Here is a 23,234-nt window from a genome sequence, read left to right as displayed (position 1 = left end):
AGGATACTGACCCTTTGACAAGGTACTTCTCTTGTCCCATGGTTTTGATTAAGCCTGCTCGCCAATTATGGGCATGGCCACAGCTGAATTGCGACTTCGTAGCGCCGCAGCCAACCAGCGGAGAAGTTCCTGACACTTGGGACTGTCTTCTAGTTGTCGTCTCTGGTAAGGTGGAGATGCTGTGTCGGCTAGATATAGAAGTGTTCTTGTTGTACTGGTCGAGTTGGGCATGTTTTGGACGGGGACCGCGTTTTCGTCTATTCAGTTCAAAGTGACATTTGGTACCGAGTCTCTCGCACGTTGAACATGGCGTATTCCCCGTACAGCGAACCTAGAGTGGAATAAGCAAGAGTTCCCAGCCACAGCTGCACAAGCGTGCGCATTCCAGAACTCACTTTACGCTTCCTACACTCTTCGCAGGCAAGCGACTGCATGATGCATTGTCAGTGGCCTTGAAGATGGTGGCGTTTGTTTCTTGGGCTTCGTGGATAAGGCCTGGAAAACTTCGTTGTTGACATTGCTGACGAAAATGCGGGATACCTCCATCACAGCCGCCTCTACTTGATTACGATCTTGCATGGGCGTGTCGCGTTGGCAAGGATGCAAAGATAAGGCCATTCCATTTTTGGCGAACATGAAATGCACTGCATATTTGTCCGGACCTATCATCCATGGCGATACATGCTGCTGCATGTTGATAAAGAAAGATAAGATTGCGGCGGAGAATTGGCGATCGTTCACTGATTGCTTTCACCATTGCCTCCAAAATGGTTATCTCGGGTCTGACAGAGGTCTTGCGGACTTATACCTGAGTCTCAAGACGGAGGCAATGGCGACTAAGAGAGATGGGCAGATTCATTCGAACGACAAGTTAAACTGTATGTTTGGGGTGGATATCAGATGAGTTTTGTGTGCCTCGGACATTGCCACTTGCCCGAGTCCATTATCTTCAGCTGAAGACTACGGACTTTAGGGATTCGGACAAAACTATCCAGCGTGACGTCAAGTAATTCCAAGCTCTTGGTTTGTGGTTTTTGTGGAGGGAACCTAAAGTTTGAAGGACTTCGATGAAGCACAAGTGTCCAATTGACTTAAATTAAAAAACGACGACACACTTCCATTTGATGCCAGATTCACACTTGCATTCTCTGTTATACTACTCAAGCTCATTTTCTTTTACAATATTGTACACCGACGAGACTTGATAGATTGTCTCCTACCAAAAATGGCAGAAAACCCGCCTACCACGCCCCTTAGTAGTATTGCCCCTGATGCCACGAACTCTGGGGCCATAGGGCTCCGAGTTGTCATCATCGGCTCTGGGTTCTGTGGTCTCACCAGTGCTATCGAATGTCGCCTCAGGGGAATGGATGTGGTGGTTGTCGAGACGTATCCCACATCCCGCACACAAGGAGATGTCATCGACTTATTCGCCAACGGCGGCATGATCTTTGAGTCATGGGATGGAGGCCGGATTGCCGAAAAGATGCTAGATGTCTGTATCAATCGTAACGATACCTTCAAGTTCTACAACGCCAAGGGCGAGTATCTGATGGAGGATGCCTGGCACAAATATCCCCATCATACTCAGAGGCAGTATGCCGGTCACCGTGGAGAGATGCACGAGATGGTGTCCGACTATGCAGCCAGCCTCGGAGTGGTATTTCGACTGGGAGAGACTGTCGTTGATTACGTTGATCAGGGACGTGAAGGTATCGATCGCCAAGTCGGCGTCAGTTGCGCCAGCGGGCTTCAAGTCTGGGGAGACGTAGTTCTCTGCTGCGACGGTCCCAGGTCACTGGCCCGGCAGAAGGTTCTTCAGCTCCCGGATCATAAAGTCAACTCGGGCTACGCCATTTATCGTGCGTTCTACACCCTCACTCCTGAAATGCGAAAGAACATCTACATGAGTCGATTCTGCGACCCCGAACGCGACTTCACAGGAATGTGGGTGGGTAAAGATCTCCATGGCCTCATCTACAGCTGGAACAAAGGTCGCGATCTTGGCTGGGTCTTGACGCATAAGGACGACCACGACATCGGAGAGTCATGGTCCTTCCCTGGCAAAAAGAAGGACGTCATGGCATGCCTCGATGAAGGGGGCTTCTGTGAGCTGTTCAAGGAGGTCGTGCGTCTCACACCGGACGAAAATCTTGTCGACTACAAACTGGTCTGGCGCAGTCCGTTGAAGACGTGGCTGCCAAAGGGCCCGCATCCGCGGATGATTGTCCTCGGAGATGCCGCACATTGCCACTTTCCAACATCCGGCCAAGGGGCTTCGCAATCGGTCGAGGACGGCGCGGCGGTGGCGGCGTGCCTTGACAAGGCAAAAGGCGATGTGCCGCTGGCATTGAAAGTATTTGAACGCATCAGGTTTCATCGCCAGCACGTTATCCACATGTCGTCTGTGTCCAACCGGAACGAGTACCACGAGATCGAATGGACGCCTGAATTTGTGAAGCAGCACCCGGATGCTCTGAAGCTTCGTCGTCCGGATTGGATTCTCGAGCACGACGCCAGAGCGAACGTCGACCAATATTTTGACGAGCTTGCTGGCGATGTCCGGTCTGGGAAGCCTGGGTCTCTTTTTGATTTGGCTCTGCCGGCCGAAGGCGAAATCATGCAGTTTCGCCCTGGAGACGACAATGAGAAGGCCGTTGACACAAGCTTTGAGGTGGATGACATGATTCCGGATGAGGCCCAGTGTAAGCAAGCCATGGAGACGCAGGTCGGAGTGGAATCACAGGTTGCAGTCATGGCGATTTGATGTTCTTGTTTGGTACAGGAATGAGGTTAGAGATTGCAATTAGTAGTCGCGTGGTCTTTGAATGAAATTGAGTTTAAAAAAAGATGTGGCTTCGTGATATACGCCTTGTGAATGGTGGCAAGGACAACTGCTCGAAGGTACCTAATTAGTTGTATCGGCACAACAGATATTGGTTTCAGATCTGAGCTTCTGAACAGACGAGTGAGTAGATGACTTTGTCCCTAGAAAGACTTGAATCAATTGCAGCATGTTTGCATAGGAAGTCCTGCGCGTAGTCTGCACTGACAACAAATCCATCACTTCTTCATTGACAGCCACCAACGGATGAATACACAGGTAAAGGTCAAGCGTTGCTTTAGTAGACTAAGAATGACTTGGCATTAGACACGTCAATACTACTTTGCAAAGAGAAGCCACAATCTAAGCCACAGCAACCGTCTTGGGCGCGTTTACCCGAAGCTCGTGGGCTTGTACGGAGCGCTCGTCGGCAATTCCTTCGACTGGGTTGTATCCCGGAATGACACGCTTGTCTGCACCCTTCTGCTTCAGGACGCTTTCCAGTGGTGTGCTGTGATCAACCCAGCCAAGATTCGGCAGTGCCACATCGTATCCGAGCCGACGTTGCACCTCAACGGGATAGCTCTTCACAACGTCGTGAGGTAAGTAGAGCGCAAAATTCTCCTCCTACGGTTTTCGTCAGGTTAGAGTATAGATAAAAGTATTTGGGGAGCGACTTACCTGTCTGAGATGGGGCAGCTGCATGAACAAAGCATACACGAGCCTCTTGCTATCCTCGGTGGTATTCTGACCTGCACCATGGTAGCAGCTCGACAGCATGAAGAAGGCATCACCGGCCTTGAGTTCAGCATCAATCGCCAATTCTGAGTTTGGTTGCTCGTCGAATCTGGTCAGATGACTGCCAGGCACGAATCGCGTGGCACCATTGGCATGCGTAGTGTCAGTACCCGCAATGAAGAAGCTGATGCTGCTGTCGCGACCGAACTCGTAGTCTTCCGGGCGAATGGCCGTTAGTTTGTTGTACCAGATGGAGTCATCTCGGTGCAAGTCTTGGACATGCATTCCCGGCCCGACTTCGAAAATGGACGACATAGCGACGATTGGTTTTTCGGTCACCACAAACCGCTTCCGGCCGAGCCAGGAGGTGTGGCTGACGGACAGAAACTTGTCCATCACTTCCAGATAAAGTTCATCTGTAATGATTCTCTGTGTAAGGGCAGGTGCATACTCAGGAAGGCGAGCCAAGCGTTTGGTCTGATCATCGGACCTGGCATACGAAGCGGCATCCACATGCGGACGTACGGCTCTCTCCGCCTCCGCGATTTCCTGGGCGCTGAGAAAGCCTCTGATGCGAACTCCGCCATTGTACTTGAGAGACTGAATAATCTTGTCGAGGGGATCTGATCGGTCAAACGCTTCAAGGGTGAACTTGGGCTCATTAAGAAGTTGAGACGACTCCGTAGCCGTGACTGGAGCGTCATGAAGGGTAAAGGTCATAAACATGGTGAAGTGTGTTTAGTGATGTATTTGGAAATAGACGGATAACTAGTCAAGTTCAGATGCATTGACAGGTGAATATTTTCGAGGAATAATTTGTTTAATTCGACTATCTTGATATTTATCAACGTTGTGTACTCTCTTCTGCGTTGGAGCAAATCCCAAAAGAAGTTGTTGATAATACACCCATCATAAAACTCCGACCACAAGCACGGAGAAATGATAGCGCCATATCGCCGTACCAGCTTGCGAGTAAATCATTGCAACGATACAATAATTACAACACCAATTATTCTTGTCTTTCAGGATTTCTGACAATAGCGTATCTCTGTTGCGCCGGCCGCAGCATTCGCGTCGGACATTTGCGTTGCCAAGGTCCGTACTTATGTCCGATAGGCCTGGGGTAACACGGCCGCGATAGAAAAAGCCCGTCGGCAGTTCGGGCCACCGCAACTGAGCCACGCCGCGTATCAGCAGCTATCTGATGCAAGCTTCCATTGAGTTTGTCGGCAAATCCAGACTCACACGCTCTTTCGTAAGCCAAGATCGAACTCCAAGACAACGGATCCCGCGGGCCACATGATCGGCAGCGTTCAAGAAGAGCATGAACGCCACGAAGTGCATCAACGCATGCATTCAACTTCAAGTTTTATCTTATTTGTTATCATCTGAAGATGCTGTCGATTGATAATTTCAAAGAAACACTAGCGGTCTATTGGCCTTTTGTTATTGTGTCTTTGCTGTGCATATCTTTGATTCAAGCTCGATACTCCAGTAATCTGCACAGAATTCCTGGCCCATTCCTGAGTTCAGTGTCAATCATTCCACGAATTCGATCTATCTACCGCGGCAACTCCCACGAAGACGAGTTGGAACTGCACAAAAAATACGGCAACTTCGTTCGAGTTGGGCCTCGCACTGTCTCCATTTCTGATCCTGCACACATTGAAAAGATCTACGGCATCTCATCCAACTTTTTTAAGGCGGGCTTCTACGAACCTATCAGATTTCACGATGAAGAAGGCTTAGTTCCGGATCCATTAGTGCTCGCCGACAAGGCGACGCATACGAGGATGAAGAGGAATGCGGCAAATGCTTATGCCCTACAAGCTCTCGTCCAGCTCGAGCCTCTTGTGGACAGAACTATCGATAACTTGCTCAAGCATTTGGACATCTGCTATGCTTCCACCGGAGCGATCTGCAACCTAGGGGAATATATGCACTTCTTCGCCATGGACACAATCTTCAACGTCACTTTCGGTCGGGATTTAGACTTCATTAATAGCGGCGATCCCAAAGGCTTTTGCAGACAGTTGCAAGATGGTCTTGGGTACCTTGTCTGTGTAAGTAATTGTTATCGGTCCACGGAGAAGAAAAGCCAGCTCGCTTACCACGATTTGATTTGCTCAGATCGGCCAAATTCCTTGGGCGCATCGCTTTCTGCTCGGCAACCGCATCGTGGCGGGACTCTTGAATCGCCTGACCGATGAGGAATCAGTCTTCGACAAAGTCATGAGTCTTGCTACTTCATACCGAACGATCGCCGAGAAGGAGGCTCTGATTGGAGATGATGAAGCGACCTCCTGCACCTTTCTGTCTCGACTGCTGCGAAACCAGACCAGAAACCCTTCTCTGATCACCGACAGAGAGATTAACACGCACATATTTGGAAACATTACTGCGGGAGGGGATACCACATCTACAGCCCTTCGAGCTATTTTGAGAGACTTGATCCGTCACCCAGCAGTGACTCATCGTCTGATTGCGGAGTTACGGGATGCGGGGCTTGATAACACAGAAGCTCCGGTGCCTTATGGCGTTGCATCAAAGTTGCCGTACCTATCTGCCATCGTACGGGAGTCGATGCGATTACATCCGTCGGTAGGGATGATGCTGGCTCGAGGAGTTCCTCCGGAAGGCGCTGTGTTCCGCGATGGGGACAGAAATGAGTATCACATTGGACCAGGAGTTGAGGTCGGTATCAATCCCTGGGTAGTTCACCGCAATCCTCAGGTATTTCCTAATCCTGAGGTCTACTCGCCCGAAAGATGGTTGGAGGCCGCGCCTGAGCAACTGGCCCAAATGAAACGTGCTTGGATGCCGTTTGGCGCCGGCCGTCATACTTGCAGTGGACAGCACATCTCAATGTTGGAGATCACCAAACTTGTCCCGACAATTGTGCTCAGATCTGTCATCACTTGGAGCTCTCCTAGTGAAGATGTGTCCGTCTTCAATCGCTTTTTCACCATCCAAAAAGGGCTTCTCGTAAAATTAGAGAAAAAGAGTTAGTGAAGGGATGTAGACTATCGTAGATAATGTTCAAGATTTTGGTAGATCTAGCAGTGTAAGAAGCCAATTCATATAAGTGCCAAGTCAATCTCCATGTCCTCAAGCACTTCTTCCCACCTGAAGAGACGATTATTGCTCAGCCCTGATACAGCCATATCTCGGCGGCGCCATACCTCTTCTAAAACAGATATAGCTAAAACCCCATGGTTGAGCGCCATCGTGGCAAGGCTCTGCAACCGCCGCTTGATGTGTTGTCTTCGTTCCAGAGCGTCAATCTCAGCGCCGATAACGACAAGAGCCCAACCAAGAAAGCTGCCGGGCCCAACAGTATCAGGAATATCAGGAATCAGATCAAACACATCGTCAACACTTGACCGAATTTCCATTGGGCACTCTCTTCCAACAGTCGGGTTATGAAGGATACGATAGACGTAGATGTGAAGAGCGTGTCTGAACACCTCAGCCGATGCTCTGGCTGCCTGCCGAACTTCTAAAGTATCCAAAATGTCGGCAGGAACAAGACTGTCGCAAATGCTGGAAGCACACTGTTGCGCTCCAATCATGCCAAGGGAAGGTAGATTTTCTGGCCCTAGTTGGGTTGCCTGAATGCGCCGTTGAAGTTCCTTTGCTTTTCCATATACCGCTCTCATCTCAAGCATACCGTCATCAGTTGAACAAGCTCTCAATCGTCTTACCTCATCATGCAGGCGAGCAGATTCGACCTTTGGTTGTTAGTGCCTGATGAGGTATGCTCTCACGGTGTTGAGGAGACCCGAAGACGGCAACATACCAAAAGTCCAGGGAAGCCGACATAAAACCCAGATAGCACGTCAACAGAGCCTTGGCTGCGAGCTTGAGGGAATAGAACGCTCAGCAAATTGCATGCTTTCTCTCTGAATAGGCCTGGCATGTGTAGAATCACTTGTGTCGCTACCAACCCCAAGAGGCCAGTCAAGAAGGGGTCAACGTCAGAGCACCCATCTCGTGACCGGACCCATGTCAGTAGCCCTTCGTAGTGGTATTTCCAGCGCTGTGTACCCTCACAAAGCTAGAAGGCGGAGGTTAGATGCTTGATCAACAGGGCTTAGGGGGCATGAGCACCTCGTAGATGAGCAGAAGCAGCATCGTCATGAAAGTGACCTCGCTGCGGGCCTGTGCAGGCTTCAACAATCTCTTTTGTAAATGATGCAACGCCTTTCGCAAATGGAGTTTCGGCGCGGAATCCTTGCGCCCATGCCAACGATTGAGATGAGAGCTAGAAACCGTGAGAATAGTATTTAATAGGGCCGTGTCATTCAGAGAAACGACAGCGAGCCGCCGATAGCCGTTGCCATCATAATCAACGGCCAGTGATAAGCGAGCGATATTCTCTGCAAGACGGAGTAAGCCCTGTATCATATACCATGGATGATCTTCAAGGTGCCAAACACATACTAATAAAGTGCTCCATCAACTTGTTCTCATCGGACGGAAGGCCGAGAGAGGACAGAGAAAATAGAAGAGCTGGGGAGGATATTTGTTAGATGATTTAACTACATTTTGTGGGACACTTACCATTAGACGAGCCAGGCTCTAGTGATTGTGTCTTTCGGCTTTGATCTCTGCTATGTGACCAGGAGTAAAGGGCATGATAACCACCACAGAGCCTTCTAGTTTCGAGACAGCGGTTGCAAACTAAGACAGGGACCCCTAATCAGCACTTGAAAACATGACTTCTGGTGATCAAAGGCAGCCGTACACGGAAGGTTCTTGTCACAGGCATCACTGAAACCCTGCTCAGCACATGTCCGGCAGCTTCCATTGCTGTGAACCTCCAGTTCAGGTATGTTTGGGTTGAAAGCTGCCATTCCTTCAACTCGAAAGCCGCTCCGTAGAGTGCTGGTTGCTTCAAAAGGCGAGCAGATTGGTCGCAAACATCAGGAAATGCCTACCGCAAAATATAACATCATGTCTATCAATGCAGTGAATCACGTTGAATCTGTTTCGGCTTCTACCATCTGCCTATCTCCGGCCTCAGTGGCACTTGCATCCATGACGATGACCCTTGTCCGCGGGCGTGTGGGGGTTCGCTCTCCCCTTGCCAATACCGTTCAGAAGATTGGTCAGCCACACCAAAGGCCCTCCAACTCGCAAACCAGAGATATACGTCCACTGGAAAACAGGCATCAGAGTCCCGGTGACGCAGCGAGCTTCTTCGTGTCAATATGTCCTTATTTCAATGAATGTTTGGGCACTTCCTGCATTGGAAATACAAATACGGTCATTGCGTGTTACTTTTGCTGAAAACCATGATGTCAAGATCTCAGATCGCGGATCGTGCCGGCGAAGCACTCGATGGAATGTCCCAAGGGATGCCAGCCATATCAGGTTGTTGTTTGTTGTTGATGGCAGTAGGTAGTCACCATATGCGAATGGCAGGTCACTATCAACGCCAGACCAGAATGAAACAGACTGTCTTATCTATGCCCGGCTTGATAAGGGAGTAGAGACATAAAGTCGATGTTCGGGGATACGACAATGATCATGCAGAACACTGTGGTTGTGTCGCTGCAATCCGCTAGTGCCGGTATCCCACCTGCAGATCCCGCTTCAGACCTGGCTTCAGCTGATCGCCCCCTCACGTAAAACTCCGTTTATCTCTAGTCTGTGCTCTTCGAGCTTCCTATCAGTAACCGGCCATCAACCGAGGTCTTTTAGCTGCATGAGCTTATCTACAATTCGCTTCGTTGGTTCGCCTTCACAAGCATACCCATCCACAGTCTAGTGTTAGCAAGCGTTGTCCTCCTGGGTTTTGGCAATTGTAGCTTATCATTCTACCTGGAATTCTGGCCATATGAAAGAAGAGAAAAACTGGGATGATACGAAATTCAAATAGGAACAACCTGGCCATGCGACGTGAGCTTGACAGAGAGCAGACCCAACTATAATTTATTCTCATGACCCAATATTTCCTGTTCCAACCAGTAAGACCAAGCCGAAATCAGGGACATGTTCATCTACTTCAACTCCTACGGGGCCATCGCAGCATGTGTGCTGACGGCAATGTTCTCAATGGCCAACATGGCATACGACGCCAGCATGATCAATCAATTGTTACTTAGCCAAAGCTTTTATGAATGTAAGAATAATATTCAATCACCATTAGTGCAACTTTGAGAAAAGAAATCGATTGCATGGACTTGAACTAACAAGGAAAATGTAGACTTCCGACTGAATGCAGCATACATCGGGTTGAATGTCGCCATCGTGAATGTAGGAAGCTTCCTCGCAGGCCCTATCGCCGGGGTCTTGGTAGACTGGGCGGGCCGCAAGAAGTCCCTTGCCGTAGGCAACAGCATTGCCGTTGTGGCGGTAATAACCCAAGCTCTCGCAAAGAATGGTGAGAATATGTTGTATTATTCAAGTCTTGGAACTAATACACTCGCAGAACCTACACTTCTTGCCGGTCGGCTCATTCTTGGAATGGCCTTCATCATTAATAGCGTTGCAGGACCCTCGTTGGTTGCCGAATCCACTCCAGGCCCCTGGCATGGTTTGTTGACAAACTACATCAGCCTCGCTATGCCCGTCTTTGGAACTATCAGTGGAGCTGCAATATTTGGAGTTTACCTTGCCGGCTCGGACTGGGCATGGCGAGGTGCAATTCTGGGAGAGCTTGGTGGCCCGATACTGGCCATCATTGGGCTAGCGTTTGTACCGGAGTCTCCTCGTTGGCTGATCGACCAGAATCGAAATGACGAGGCCCTTGAAGTACTTTTGCGAATGCACCCGCCAAGTGCGGAACGGGACGTAATCGTGGAGGCTGAATATCAACAGATGCTCCAGACAATCCACTTCGAAAAGCAGTCTGAAGAGTCAGGCGCAAGCAGCAGGGGAGCTTTGGTCAAAACAGCATCCGATCGTCGCCGTTTCGCTATTGTGGTTTTGACGAACATCTTTTTCCAAATCTCCGGCTCAAACACTTTCCCGTACTTCTTGACTCTGGTCGTACAATCTGCCGGTATCGTCGAAGCACGGACAACCCTTCTCGTCAACCTTGGTTTGTGCATTTGGGGCTGTTTCGCCGTTGCCTTTGGCGTATGGTTCTCCGAGTATTTTGGTGCAAAGCGTTTCTTGCTTGCGAATACCGCTATCATGACACTCTGCCTGGCTATGTTGGCGCTCCTCGGCGCCTTGGGTAGTACCAACCCTCAAAATCAATCAAGCTTTGGAATTGGTGCTGTGGTGATTATTTTCATCTTCCAGTTCGTTTCCTTCAGCTCTTGGATGATTCTCAACTACACCTATCCGCCACGGATTCTCCGGTTTGGTCAGCGAGCGAAAGGCTTTGCCCTGGCGCAAGCGACAGGATTTGCCTTCTGCGTCATGATGACCTACATACTTCCTGTTGCGCTCGAGAAAATGGGTTGGCGTTTCTACGCGACCAACGCAGCCTGGAACCTAGGGATTCTCGCGATAATATGGTGGCTCTTCGTTGAAACCAAAGGTATGTGCGCTCCTGTACGATTAGACTGGATTTATCTCGGTGAGGTCAGTGGCAAGCTAGGAACTGACTCAAATAGGAAAAACTCTCGAGGAAATCGACGCCTTATTTGAGGGAGTCGTGCACTTCGAATCGGGTGCCGAGAAGCTGAATGCAACTGTCATTGAGGGCGTGGAAGAGATAGCTGATGGCACTTCAAAGATCGAGGCTTCCAGGAAGATGAAGGAAAGTAGTCCAAACCGACAGATTTCACCTGCCCAGTGATAGACAGAGATTGAGTTGGATTTCGTAAAGATCCGAACAACACCGGTCACTGATGGCACGCATAGACACAGAAGTTGAACAATCAAATATTTTGGTATTTTACAGCTTTTGGTACAAGGACTGTTCTGTCTTGCCCAGTGGTATGTATAAAATGCACGCTATGTCCAGACATAATAGGTACAATGGAAGAAAAAGTGCCACCCCTCAACTAAGCCAGGCTCAACCTGCGTGCTCGGAACCGCTTACTGGCCGAAGGTGAACTCGGGGATCTCGATGGTAGTGACGACCCAGGTCTTGCCGCCGTCGCTGGTGCTCATGTCGCCGGTGACACCCTGGCCCTTGCCCATGGTGTTGATGTAGTTGGCGTCGGCCTTGTCGAGGATGATCTTAGTGTTGATCCAAGAGTGAGCACCGATGGTACCGCAGTCCTCCTCGGCGCACTCAACGGCGGAGCCCCAGCCCTGGGCGTGGCCGTCCTTGGTGGACAGGGTAGAGATGACCTTGTCGTTCAGGGAGACGGTCTGGGTGTAGTTGCCAGAGGCATCGTCGTACTTGTCTGTAGGAGATATGTTAGCGAACTGCGTAGTTAAACCATTAGAAGCAGCAAAACCTACAGTGCATGGTGATCTTGTCACCCTCGGCGGCGTCGGTGCCCTCAGTCTGGACGGGCATCTGAGAGTTGGCACCGGTGGACATCAGGGTGTAGGCGTAGGCGGACCACTTGTTGGAGTTCCAGTTCTCGGCAATGGACTGGATCAGGTCACCGTTGGAGGTACCCATGCCAACCCAGAGGGAGGCGTCGCCCTTGTTGTTGGCAGGGGCGGCGGGAAGGACGAGAGTAGAGGTGGCCTCGCGAATCCAAGAGTCGGAGGAGACGGGTCCGGTGCTGAAGGCAGGGCCCATAGCGGCCTGGACGCCGGCAACGGCCGTGACGGCGAGGGCGGAGACGATCTGGCTGGTGGAAGGCATTGTGTGTGTTTGTAGTTGGTAGAGACTGGATTTGGTAGTGATTTAAAGAGTGGCAGTTGAATGAATAGAAAGGATCGACTAGCGATTGAAGTTGATTGCTGAAGTTGTTGGCCAAGAGAAGAACCCCGAACTTGGCGAGAGGATCGCGTTCTTTATAAGTCTCTGCCTCCAACCCAGTCAGGCATGTCCAGCTGGCCGAATCCGAAAAGGTCACACGCCTTCGAGCTGGCGCTACGCCCTATACGAGGGCATCAACGAAGGTGGAAAGCCGTACCCGCGAGTTCGGATCCATCTTGTTTCAATCATAATGGTTTTTGTGGGTTTGTCACGGCGGGTTCATGATGGATCCGGGAATACAACTGTTCTGGAAAGGAGGTTGCATCTCGCTTGGGCGCTTGCACTGGAGTGAGTGGTGATCTTCGCCGAACTAGCCGGAAAATGACATCGGCTGTTGTCAATTCCTGAGATTGGCGGGCGGAATGGACATCCGGGTTGTTTGATGGGTCATGTAAGCCATTACTCAGGGTTGACGCCTGGAGAGTGCGGAACAGAGCACGTCTGTAGGCTGTACCCGTAACTCAGTCTTGACTCTAACGCAAAATCTCTGTTATATCAGCGCATTTTATCGACTCTATTTCGTCGTCATACCATCTACACGGCGCAAATTCTGCCAAGGGCCACTGCCGAACAGGCGCGATGTGTTTAGCTGAAATTGGGTCTAGCCATCGATGACCCCTGACGCTGTCTCGACAGGGTTGACGCACTTTTGTTCCGAAAGGAGGCGTTTGCGGGTTGATCCACCAATCAATCCGCCGCTCGGATTTAATCAATTTGTTGCTTCTGAAACGTAAATAGACGCCGCAGTAATTCCACCACCAATACCAACGGAGCGCTCCGTCATCCCTTGATCCCCACATTGAATGCCCCATTCCCTCAGTCGATTCAAGCGAGATTGTTCTGAACTGATGTTTTGCTTGAGATGAACCAACATGGAAAGTCGTGGGGTTTCATGACACCGCATGCGCTGCGGAAAATTCGCGATTGGTGGGACGCCATCCGAAGTGGTGCTGTGGTCGATCGCCCCTTTCCTGAATGGCTCCGCCAAGGCAGCTCCCGTCTCTTGTCAGAAATCAGACGATGGACGAATTCGATCGAGAATGGTTTGAAATACTCAGTAGACCACCGTTGTTCTTTGGTTGTTGAGCCTCAATGTCTAATACACGCATTTGGGTCGCATTAAGGCCCTCGTGGGATGGCGCATCATGGTCTGAGCTGAATGCTAAAATTGGGGGATCAGTCTAACGGGTAACCATAAATGAGTCCTTTTAAGGCACGGATAAACTGCCCAACATTAGTGTCAGCAATATATCAAACTTTGGACTCGTGATTCGAGTGCCGCTATCCGCCCCAAGCGACATTACTACTGTACTATCTGTTGGCAGCGCTCACTGAGCTCTTTGAAACAACAGTAACATACTCTCGAAGTCTTTGTCTGTTGTCCTCAGTCATGAGTCTTAAGGTCAACTAACCGAAGAAGGGTTTTGATTGCATGCATGCACTCTGACTTCACCTGAAAGCTACCACGGCGTTTTAATAGCATCCAATCCCTGCACGAGTTCTTTCTGTAAAAAATGGCCACACAATGAACCTAGTACCGGTTGTTTCAGACGGTCCTGCGAGAGTTTTTCCTGACTTCGTCAAGCTTATATAGTGAGATAATCTTGTTCACTGTCTTCGCAAAGTAATTCGGTCCACATGACTTACTCGTACAATCGGAAAGTGGGCGAAGAATGGGCCTCTCGACTCTCGAGGTGGTGCATCAAGCCCGACGATGATTACATACCTAAGTATTGATGAATGTCTAAGCGAATCGAGTCAAGTCGGGCAAAGCTGCACGACAAGATTGTCTTGTCTCGTTCTCATCCTAATCTCTACTCTCCGAATGTTTGCGCAAGAGTTTCGAAGTCACTGCTATTCAACAAGGGTTCACCTATGTCACGATTTGCCAAGTACATAGCCGCGGGGCAACAGCCGCCAGCTGCGGGGAGTGGATTATCGCCAAGAGGCGCGATTTCGCTTGGCATATGGTTGTCTCCCAAGGGGGACGAATGTGAATGTGTTGGCTTGGCGTCAAGCGTTGTCGGACCATAAATGCTTATCACGAACTGCAGTCTTCGTCGCAAGGGAAATTGTCATAAGAAAGGCCAGATGATCAATATCTTGCACCTTGTACTTCAATAACCTCAACTTCGCAGCCTCTTGTCTGATACGATGTTCACTCGGTCTTATCTCACGAGTATCCAATCTGACTTATCTTCCATCGCGCTGGCTTCCGGCGCAAGATAAGAATACTGCTAAGTGGGCCGCTGGGCTGGCGCCAACGTAGCTTGCTGACATTGGGGTCTTGGTTCGCAGGCATCCCGTTCCGATAACCAATCCGGATCAGCTAAACCCCGTTACCTCCGTTGGGGGCCAGGGATTCGGATCCGGCTCCGTGGGTCGTGAGGCCGCTATCGGCTCGAAGACACCGATCAAAAATATGTACGCGGACTAGGCGAGTCCGACATAAGCTGCAAGTCTATCGGCCATATCTCATCTGACAGTGTCACACTAACGCATTCTCGATGATTGACACACGGAAATTTGACAACGGCAAACGGTGCCAAGTTGCATGTGTTTAAATACAAATTGATTGAAAGCTATGTGATCTGCGTGCTTCATTCGAACGTCACATATTCATCGAGTCACCTGCGACAACATGTGGTTTGTGCCTGCTCTCGCTTTAGCTTCACTGGCTCTTACGGCCCACGTGGACCAAGGGCGCCTTATCCGGATCAACGGTGTCCATTATTATTCCGGAGGAGTTCCCGTTGGCCACCTGCGAACCGAACTTCTCCGGAATACCACGACAGAATACGCCGATTTATTGCCTATGACTGTTCTAGAGCTCTCAAATTATGCGCTGTCGATAGATGAGCTTTTGAATACTACAACGACGTACGAGACCTCGGACGATGTTTTTCAGCCAGCTTTTCTCCAAACGCTGTACCTTCGTCTCAATATAGCGGACAACATGACTATTGACGGTTCGGAGCTCTCTGACTGCCTTCAAAAATTGGGAACTTCCATTCTGGTTTCATCATCTCAGATTCAAGGGGTTGCCTCAAGTGTCGAGACGTTCAGTGCGAGCCTCGACCTGCCCAAGGGACCATACTTCGTCTCGTTTCATAGCGGGAACATTTATCAGGCGTATCGGCTGTACAGTGACGACAACTTGGCTTTTGTCCAAGGAGTCATTAGTGACGAGGCAGAAGGTTTCACCTCGCTTCCGGCGGTCACTGAAAATGTCATGGCGAAGAGCATTGCAGTGCCATCCCGGCTTCACTACACTGCGACTCAGGAAAAGCCACTTGCCGGCCTCCGCTTCGGTGTGAAGGACATCTTTCACGTCAAGGGTGTCGCCACAAGTGGAGGAAACAGGGCCTACTTCTACCTGTATGGGCGACAAAACCAGACAGCTCCATCTATCCAACGGTTGATTGATCTTGGAGCGGTCCTCGTAGGGAAGATGGGCACAGTTCAGTTCGCCAATGGCGACCGTCCGACAGCTGACTGGGTCGACTTGCATGCACCGTTCAACCCACGTGGCGACGGTTACCAAGATCCCAGTGGCTCATCTACTGGCCCTGGTGCTGGTATTGCGGCCTACGAATGGCTAGATTTGGCTGTTGGTAGTGATACCGGTGGCTCGATGCGTGGTCCGGCAGGACAACAAGGAATCTTTGGAAATAGGCCCTCGACAGGAGCCATTTCGCTGGAACATGTCATCCCGTTGAGCCCCGTCTCAGATACCGCCGGGATGTTTGCACGAAGCGGTAGTCTATGGGCTAAGGTGACCCAAGCTTGGTACCCGGACTTTGCGTCTAACTACTCCTCGTATCCAAAGAAGATCTATCGTTCCACGGCGGAGGGAGGGGCATGGTCTGGAGGGTCCAGCGAAGGAGCCGCTAAAGTGATCGAATCTTTTGTTCGAAAGCTTGAGCAATTCCTTCAAGTTCAGTCGACACCTGCCAATTACACTCAACTTTGGATGGAGACGCACAGTAACTTGACTGTAGACGTCAACGAGATGCTTTATCTGACTTACGGGGTTTTCGTCTCTCACGACCAGTGGCAACTGCATGGGCAACCTTTCTTCGAGGATTATGCGGCCAGGTATGATGGAAGAAAGCCATACATCAACCCAGGCCCCCTGGCAAGATGGCAATGGGGTCAGCTTCACGCAACCGATGACGTCTACGCGCTAGCCCTCCGCAATATCTCCATCTTCAAGAGCTGGTACGAGACCGAGGGCTACGGCAGAAAGGATGCAAAGACTTGCTCTGAGGGACTTTACATATACCCTTGGTCCATCGGCGAGCCTTCGTACCGCGACCAATATTTTCAAGCCCGGACTACACCGCCGCTTGGATTTGACGACTCGTCAGTTCCAGTCATGGCAGGGGCTCCGGAAGTTGTTGTTCCAATCGGCGAAGTTCCATACAACAGCACCAAGTCCATGCACACTGAATTTCTCCCTGTCACGATGGCATTGAGGATGGCGAGGGGATGCGACTACCACTTGGCAAGTCTTGTCCAAGATCTTGAGGCAAATGGTGTTCTCCGAGCAGTCGCAGCGGGCTCAAGGCTACATCCGTAGACTCTATAGGCATGTATAGTCAACAACCCCCTCCATTGTGCATATTCACTCAAGCTGAACCAGCTGTTGGATGTCACATGCAAATTGCAATCCATGTACTTCTCACGTTCAATTATTTGTGTTGTTCATTACGGTGTGCATGAGCGTCAAGCATGTCGGACTGGGAAGTTAATTGTGTACCCCGCACATGTCACCTAGTGACGTCGTTCAACACTGACTTATGGTATACTCGTCTACTCGACGATTACTGATCAGCCTAGGCGTCTAAAGGCGGTCTATAGTGAAGTGAATATAATTGATTACGCTTCCTATTTAAAATTGCATTTCCGTCCGGATGTCCAGTTTCACTTTCAGTAATAACTTTCACCTCGATAACATCGATAGCTACTATTATTATCATGCCATTTTATCAGGTTTACCACACGTACCCACTGGCAGGGCACCAGCGTCAGGCAATCGCTACATCAATCACCAACTTGCATTGCAAAGCGTTCAATACCCCGTCATTTTTCGTGCACGTGAACTTTATCAAAGAAGAAGACGCACCGGCGGAGGATACCTACTTCATGGCCGGCAAGCCTCATTCATCGAACTCTAACCGAGTCGTTGCTGTTGTCCGCACATCGCCGAATCGCACGAAGGCAGATTGGGACAAGCTTGCAGCTGACATCGAGGACGCATGGGACGAAGTTGTTCAGGACAAATCACATGGTTCGGGGAAGGGGGCACGGGATAGGAACAAGAGCCTTTTGATGGTGGTGTTCACGCCAATGTTGGCAGTCCGTGAGGGTGGCATGGCTATCCCAGAGGCAGGACATGAAACCGAATGGCTCAAAAAGCAGTTGCCATATTTCAAAGACATGAGTGAGAAACACGGCTTGCAGGAGTTCACTGATATGCTTGAAGAGTTGAAACATCGCGGCGTAGCGGAATGAATTCTTGGATATATCGATCTTACTGACACTTATTTTTATCTTTGTGTCGCGAATCTATGCCATTGTATATTGCATGGCCCTTGACGGAGTGATTGTGTCGTGGGAATGCTACCTTTCGCGTCCAACTTGCTGAACAGCGGTCTGGTGGGTCAGCAAATCTGATCCGCAACTGCTGTCTGATCAACGTTCCATTGGCGAATGTAGACTGCCATTGGCGTTGTCTTTGATGGAAATTAAAGGTTGGCCCTTAAACCCGAACGTCGCATTATCATGTTCCCTGCTTGCCCGCAATCGCTATAAGCAGCGCTCCCCGTAAGGTAAGTAAACTTATTAAGTTTAATTAATCAATTAATTAAGTATAAAGCTATTACTAGTTAATTAAGTTAAGTTTAAGCTTTAAACTTAATTAATTACTTTAACTCTTTTAATAGGGATTATAATATAGATTAAATAAATATTCTACTACTAAATATCTTTATTTTTCTTTATTTTTCTTTATTTACTCTCTACTTCTAATAGAATCCCTTTTAGTAAAGTATAAATTACCCCTTTTTATTTATTTAGTTTCTTTTTTTTTTCTTTTAAACTAATATTATTATAATAAATTTAGTATAATATTCTCTAATTTCTTATTTTAGCTTAAGTACTAAATAATCTTTTTAAAAAGCTTAAAATTTACTTTTTAAAATCTTCTAGAAATCTATATTAAATTTATTATTTTACTACTATTATTTTCTATCCTTATTATCTATTAATATCCCTTAAATATATTATAAAGATAAAAGTATTACTAATATTACTCTCTCTTCTATTTTATTTATTCTATATTAAATATTTATTATACTAATAGTTCTCTATTTAACCTCTATTTCTCTTTTAAATACTTTTAATTAACTCTTAAAACTTAGATCTATTATATTATAGCTTAAATAAAGTAAAAACTACCTCTTATTTAACTATTTTTTATTTAAAAACCTCTTTAAAGTTATAATAAATAATAAAGTATATATATAAGAGTTAAAACTTTAGAGAAAAAGTATAAAAGAGAGGATAAACTAAATAAGAAGCTATAATTAATATTTTATTCTCTACTAATTAGATAGTTAATTAGAAGCTAATTATTAAGCTTATTATTATTATAATCTTAAAAGTAAATAGATTATTCTTAATATTAAAATAACTTTATCTACTTTAAAGTATTTTAAAAAGAACTATATTAGAGAGATTAAAATATTACTTATTAGTTTAAAAAGTTCTAAAAAACTTAATAATATTCTATATAAGAAATAATATTTAGATTTTATTAGTTTAATAAAAAATTATATAAAAAGTATTTAAAAAGTTACTATTTACTTTATTATAGATATTAACTTTCCTTTTACTATTTATAAGAATTTTACTTTTTAGAGTATAATCTCTAGTATTAATATAAAGCTAGAAGTATTACTATAGTTTATTATATTAATAGTTTCTAAATTTAATAGTATTTAGAAATATTAAAAAGAAGTTATATAGTAAGAACTTCTATATACTAACTCTAAAATCTATTTAGTTTTAATTTATAAACTTCTCTAAATTAATAAGCTATTATAAGTATTACTATATATTTTATTACTAAAGAGAAAGGTCTTTAAGTATATTTAATTATTATAAAGAAATAATTTAAAGTTTATAATAATATTAACTTTATAAATACTTTTAAAGAAGTTATTTAAAACTAAAGTATTATAAATTAAATAAGAACTTTAATCTCTAATAATATAAGCTTAAATAATACTTATATAATAAATTTAATCTCTTAATTTAACTTCTCTATAAAAAAGAAATAAAATATTTAGACTAAAAGGATTTATTATTTTAAGTATATTTTTAACTTTATATTAAAAACTTTCTTATTTAGTAAGAACTCTAAAAGCTTTAAAAGATAGTTAAATATATATATTCTTCTATAATAAAATAAAACTAACTTTAAGTATTAATAAAAAACTAACTTTATTAGTAAACTTTATAATATTATAAAGTTTATAAAAACTTTACTATAATATATATAAAGGTTTAAGAATCTATTTTATAAAATATTAGAGAGATCTAAGTAATTTAATAATATTCTTCTCTTTTAATAAATATTTAGAGAAGTTAAATTAATCTAAAATAATACTATAAAATAGAACTCTATATATTTTATAATTAAGTATATAATTTACTTTAAAAATAAAATAAATAGCTTTTATTCTTCTTAAAGTATTAAAGATCTTATATTAGTTTAAAATATCTTAACTTTTAATAATTAGCTATAGTTAATAGAGATTATAATAATCTTAAAGCTTATCTAGAAGATTATACTTTAAATATAAAGTTTTAAATAAAATAGTTTATATAATAAACTTTAAGAAGTAATTATTACTATAAAGTATTTTCTAAGTTATTTTAAGAAATAGAAAACCTTTTATAATAATATTAATAATAGGAATTCTTAAGATCTTAAATTAAAAAAGTTATAAACTTTCTTATAAGAAATATTTTAAAGATTTACTTAATTAGTATATTAATAAATCTTATTATATACTTAAATATTATAACTATTTTAGAGATAACTTAATAAAAACTTTTTACTTATTTATACTTACTAAAAGTATATTAATAATATCTCTAACTTAAAAGAGATAGATAGTAATAACTAATAGTACTTAAAAACTTCTATTAATAATAAATAGAAAAAGCTAAATAAATATTATATTTTAATAGAGGAGTTACTTCTATATATTACTATATTACTCCTTTACTTTAGTTTTAATATAGAATATATAGAAAAAAACTAATAATCCCCTTACTAATAAGAATAAATATCTAATACTAAGTTAGCTTTAAAGAGATATTTTAACTAATAATATCCTTTTAAAAAAAAAGAAAGTATAAAAAATATAAATTAATACTTAAAACCTTATAATCTAAATAACTTTAAGTAGTAAATTTAAGTAGAAGTTATTATACTTAAAGAAGATAAAGATAATAAGGAGCTAGATAAGTTAAAGAAGTATTTAAGTTTATAGAAATAAGTTAACTATAATTTTATTAATTAATAGTTTACTTATAAAGAAGAATATCTTTATTTAAATAAGCTAATATTAAGTATATTAGTAATACCTTTATAGTTATTTAACTATAAGAGGGTATTTAATATTATATCTCTTATTTAGACTTTATAGAAATTAGTAATAAAAGTAAAAAAGCTAGAAATACTATAATATATAAAGTAATAGTATAAGAAGGATATAATCTTACTACTTAGTAGGTCTAAATAGCTTTACTTAGTAATTACTTATAATTAATTAGTAATTAATTAAGTATAATATTACGATATAGTAATTAAGTTAAGTTTAAGCCTCAAACTTAATTAATTGCCTTGGGGTGGGCGCTGGCCATAAGCCCCATCAGAATCAGTTTAGCAAGGACACAAACTTAACATCGAAGAGCAAGTCGACCAATCAATACTTGAAGCTCTTCTAATCCAACATCGCTTGCAACGGTGTTTGAGAAACGGTAACGAGACCAGTAAGGAGCTGCAACTTCAACTGAGTACAATCTGCAACAGTAATGGTTTGAGGACTAAGGCATCTTATCAGTTTACCGTACCATGCCGCCCGGTCATGATTAGCTTGGTCATGGTGCAATTCCCCGCATTCGCGGCCACGCCCTTCGCATGTAGTCAGCTTTAGACGATCCCGGTAGTGAGACTTGCGAATCCATTTTGTAAGGGACTTGTGTAAAGTAGCCTCGATGGATGCAGCAATTAAAGCGGTGAGTCACAGATGACTCTGCCGAAGCAACCCGCGTTTCCACTATGAATGATATCTCGATTACAAATGCCCAACTGTGAACTTGAAGAGTCATGCTGCTACATATACCTATTGTTTGGGGTTCTGTTATGAAGAACATCAGCCTTCACCCCGGAATCTCAACTTCTTCTCAAGGCGCCCTATTGGAATAGTTCTTCCTTGTTTATCTTTCCTACCCATTCCACCTCAGGTGCCCATGTCACCATCTGCAGAAGTCACGCTTCCCATCCGTGGGCAAAATGGAACATCTCAACAGAAAATCTGCTCAAATGGGCTTGATGCGTCATCCTTGACTTATGACTACACGACCGCGCCGAGGCCCGTTCCAGACGAAGTAACCGCAAATGCGGCAGAGGAAACCGTATGCACAGATCATATGATTACTGTTCAATGGAAGGCATCCACAGGATGGGGTACTCCGGAACTCAAACCCTTTGGTCCTCTGAGCCTTTTGCCTACAGCGTCAGTCTTGCACTACTCGACGGAATGCTTCGAAGGACTCAAAGTGTACCGTGGCTTCGATGGGAAGTTACGCGTGTTCCGTCTGGAGCGCAATGCTGCTCGTTTCCGGGTCTCTGCCCAGCGCATGGCGCTCCCGGACTTTGAGCCATCGGAGGTCAAGAAGCTTATCATGGCTCTCCTCTCTGTCGACGGAGATCGATGGCTTCCCAAAGACCGGCCTGGCAGCTTCTTGTATGTGCGCCCTACTCTGATTGGTACGCATGCCAACCTCGGCGTTCAAGCCCCTAAGAAAGCCTTGATGTATATCATTGTCTCATTCATGGCTCGATTGGATACAATCGAAGGGGGTTTGCGGCTATACACCAATCCAGAAACCGATGTTCGAGCTTGGGTCGGTGGGTTTGGGTACTGCAAGGTCGGCGCCAACTATGGCCCTACGGTGGTGGCAACAAGAGAGGCCTCTTCTCAAGGATTCCAGCAGATTTTGTGGCTCTACGGAGAGAACGGACAGGTCACGGAAGCGGGAGGTAGCAACTTCTTCATTGTGTGGAAGCGTAAAGACGGAACGACGGAGTTGGTGACAGCTCCCCTGGACGACAAGCTCACCTTGGACGGCGTCGTTAGACGGAGCTGTCTCGATTTGGCTCAGGAGAGACTAAGCGAGGAGCTCGAAATAACTGAACGCACGTACACCATTGCGGAGGTTATTGAGGCTTCTTCCGAAGGCCGGATTCTGGAGGCTTTCGTCACTGGCACGGCGGTAAGTTCCCAATGACACCGATATTCCACTGAAGAAATAGACTGACACTCCATAGTGGTACGTTTGCGCAGTTTCCCAGATTCGTCATCGTGCCCAGGACATCCACGTTCCGATGGGCCCAGAGGGCGACGGTGGTAACGTCTGTAAGAAGATCAAAGGATGGCTGGGAGACATTTTATACGGTGGAGTTGACCATGATTGGGCTGAGATCATTGAAGAAAGGCAGATTGACTAGCTGTGAGAGATGGAAAAGCT

The 23,234-nt window shown here is 45.6% G+C and overlaps 7 protein-coding genes across 7 annotated transcripts; 5 read left to right on the top strand and 2 right to left on the bottom strand.

Annotated features, from left to right (window-relative positions):
* Positions 1-1,225: 1,225 nt before the first annotated feature.
* roqM-2 (FAD-dependent monooxygenase roqM) lies at positions 1,226-2,767 on the top strand (the record flags this gene model as incomplete). Its single annotated transcript, XM_036639369.1, has 1 exon — positions 1,226-2,767. The coding sequence occupies one exon, from the start codon at positions 1,226-1,228 to the stop codon at positions 2,765-2,767; it is 1,542 nt and encodes a 513-aa protein (XP_036496456.1).
* A 420-nt stretch (positions 2,768-3,187) lies between these two features.
* Positions 3,188-4,288, bottom strand: swnH1-2 (Dioxygenase swnH1; the record flags this gene model as incomplete). Its single annotated transcript, XM_036639368.1, has 2 exons — positions 3,188-3,451; positions 3,506-4,288. 2 exons carry the CDS (start codon positions 4,286-4,288, stop codon positions 3,188-3,190), a joined length of 1,047 nt encoding a protein of 348 aa, XP_036495577.1.
* Positions 4,289-4,956: 668 nt separating this feature from the next.
* Positions 4,957-6,630, top strand: tropD (Cytochrome P450 monooxygenase tropD; the record flags this gene model as incomplete). Its single annotated transcript, XM_036639367.1, has 3 exons — positions 4,957-5,625; positions 5,693-6,566; positions 6,626-6,630. 3 exons carry the CDS (start codon positions 4,957-4,959, stop codon positions 6,628-6,630), a joined length of 1,548 nt encoding a protein of 515 aa, XP_036495578.1.
* A 3,001-nt stretch (positions 6,631-9,631) lies between these two features.
* Positions 9,632-11,318, top strand: CGCS363_v007517 (Lactose permease; the record flags this gene model as incomplete). The annotated part of the gene is made up of 4 exons (XM_036639366.1): positions 9,632-9,689; positions 9,774-9,950; positions 9,999-11,057; positions 11,134-11,318. The coding sequence occupies 4 exons, from the start codon at positions 9,632-9,634 to the stop codon at positions 11,316-11,318; spliced, it is 1,479 nt and encodes a 492-aa protein (XP_036495585.1).
* A 242-nt stretch (positions 11,319-11,560) lies between these two features.
* CGCS363_v007516 (uncharacterized protein) lies at positions 11,561-12,287 on the bottom strand (the record flags this gene model as incomplete). Its single annotated transcript, XM_036639365.1, has 2 exons — positions 11,561-11,874; positions 11,933-12,287. The coding sequence occupies 2 exons, from the start codon at positions 12,285-12,287 to the stop codon at positions 11,561-11,563; spliced, it is 669 nt and encodes a 222-aa protein (XP_036495586.1).
* A 2,758-nt stretch (positions 12,288-15,045) lies between these two features.
* AMI1-2 (Amidase 1) lies at positions 15,046-16,986 on the top strand (the record flags this gene model as incomplete). Its single annotated transcript, XM_036639364.1, has 1 exon — positions 15,046-16,986. The coding sequence occupies one exon, from the start codon at positions 15,046-15,048 to the stop codon at positions 16,984-16,986; it is 1,941 nt and encodes a 646-aa protein (XP_036495583.1).
* A 4,967-nt stretch (positions 16,987-21,953) lies between these two features.
* Positions 21,954-23,214, top strand: BAT2-1 (Branched-chain-amino-acid aminotransferase, cytosolic; the record flags this gene model as incomplete). The annotated part of the gene is made up of 2 exons (XM_036639363.1): positions 21,954-22,979; positions 23,035-23,214. 2 exons carry the CDS (start codon positions 21,954-21,956, stop codon positions 23,212-23,214), a joined length of 1,206 nt encoding a protein of 401 aa, XP_036495584.1.
* Positions 23,215-23,234: the final 20 nt, after the last annotated feature.

This window comes from Colletotrichum siamense (assembly GCF_013390195.1).
Source record: "Colletotrichum siamense strain Cg363 chromosome Unknown KSG_Cg363_contig04, whole genome shotgun sequence".
Lineage (NCBI taxonomy): Eukaryota > Fungi > Ascomycota > Sordariomycetes > Glomerellales > Glomerellaceae > Colletotrichum > Colletotrichum siamense.
The sequence above is the reverse complement of the archived record's forward strand: the minus strand, read 5'-3'. Positions and strand labels throughout refer to the sequence as shown.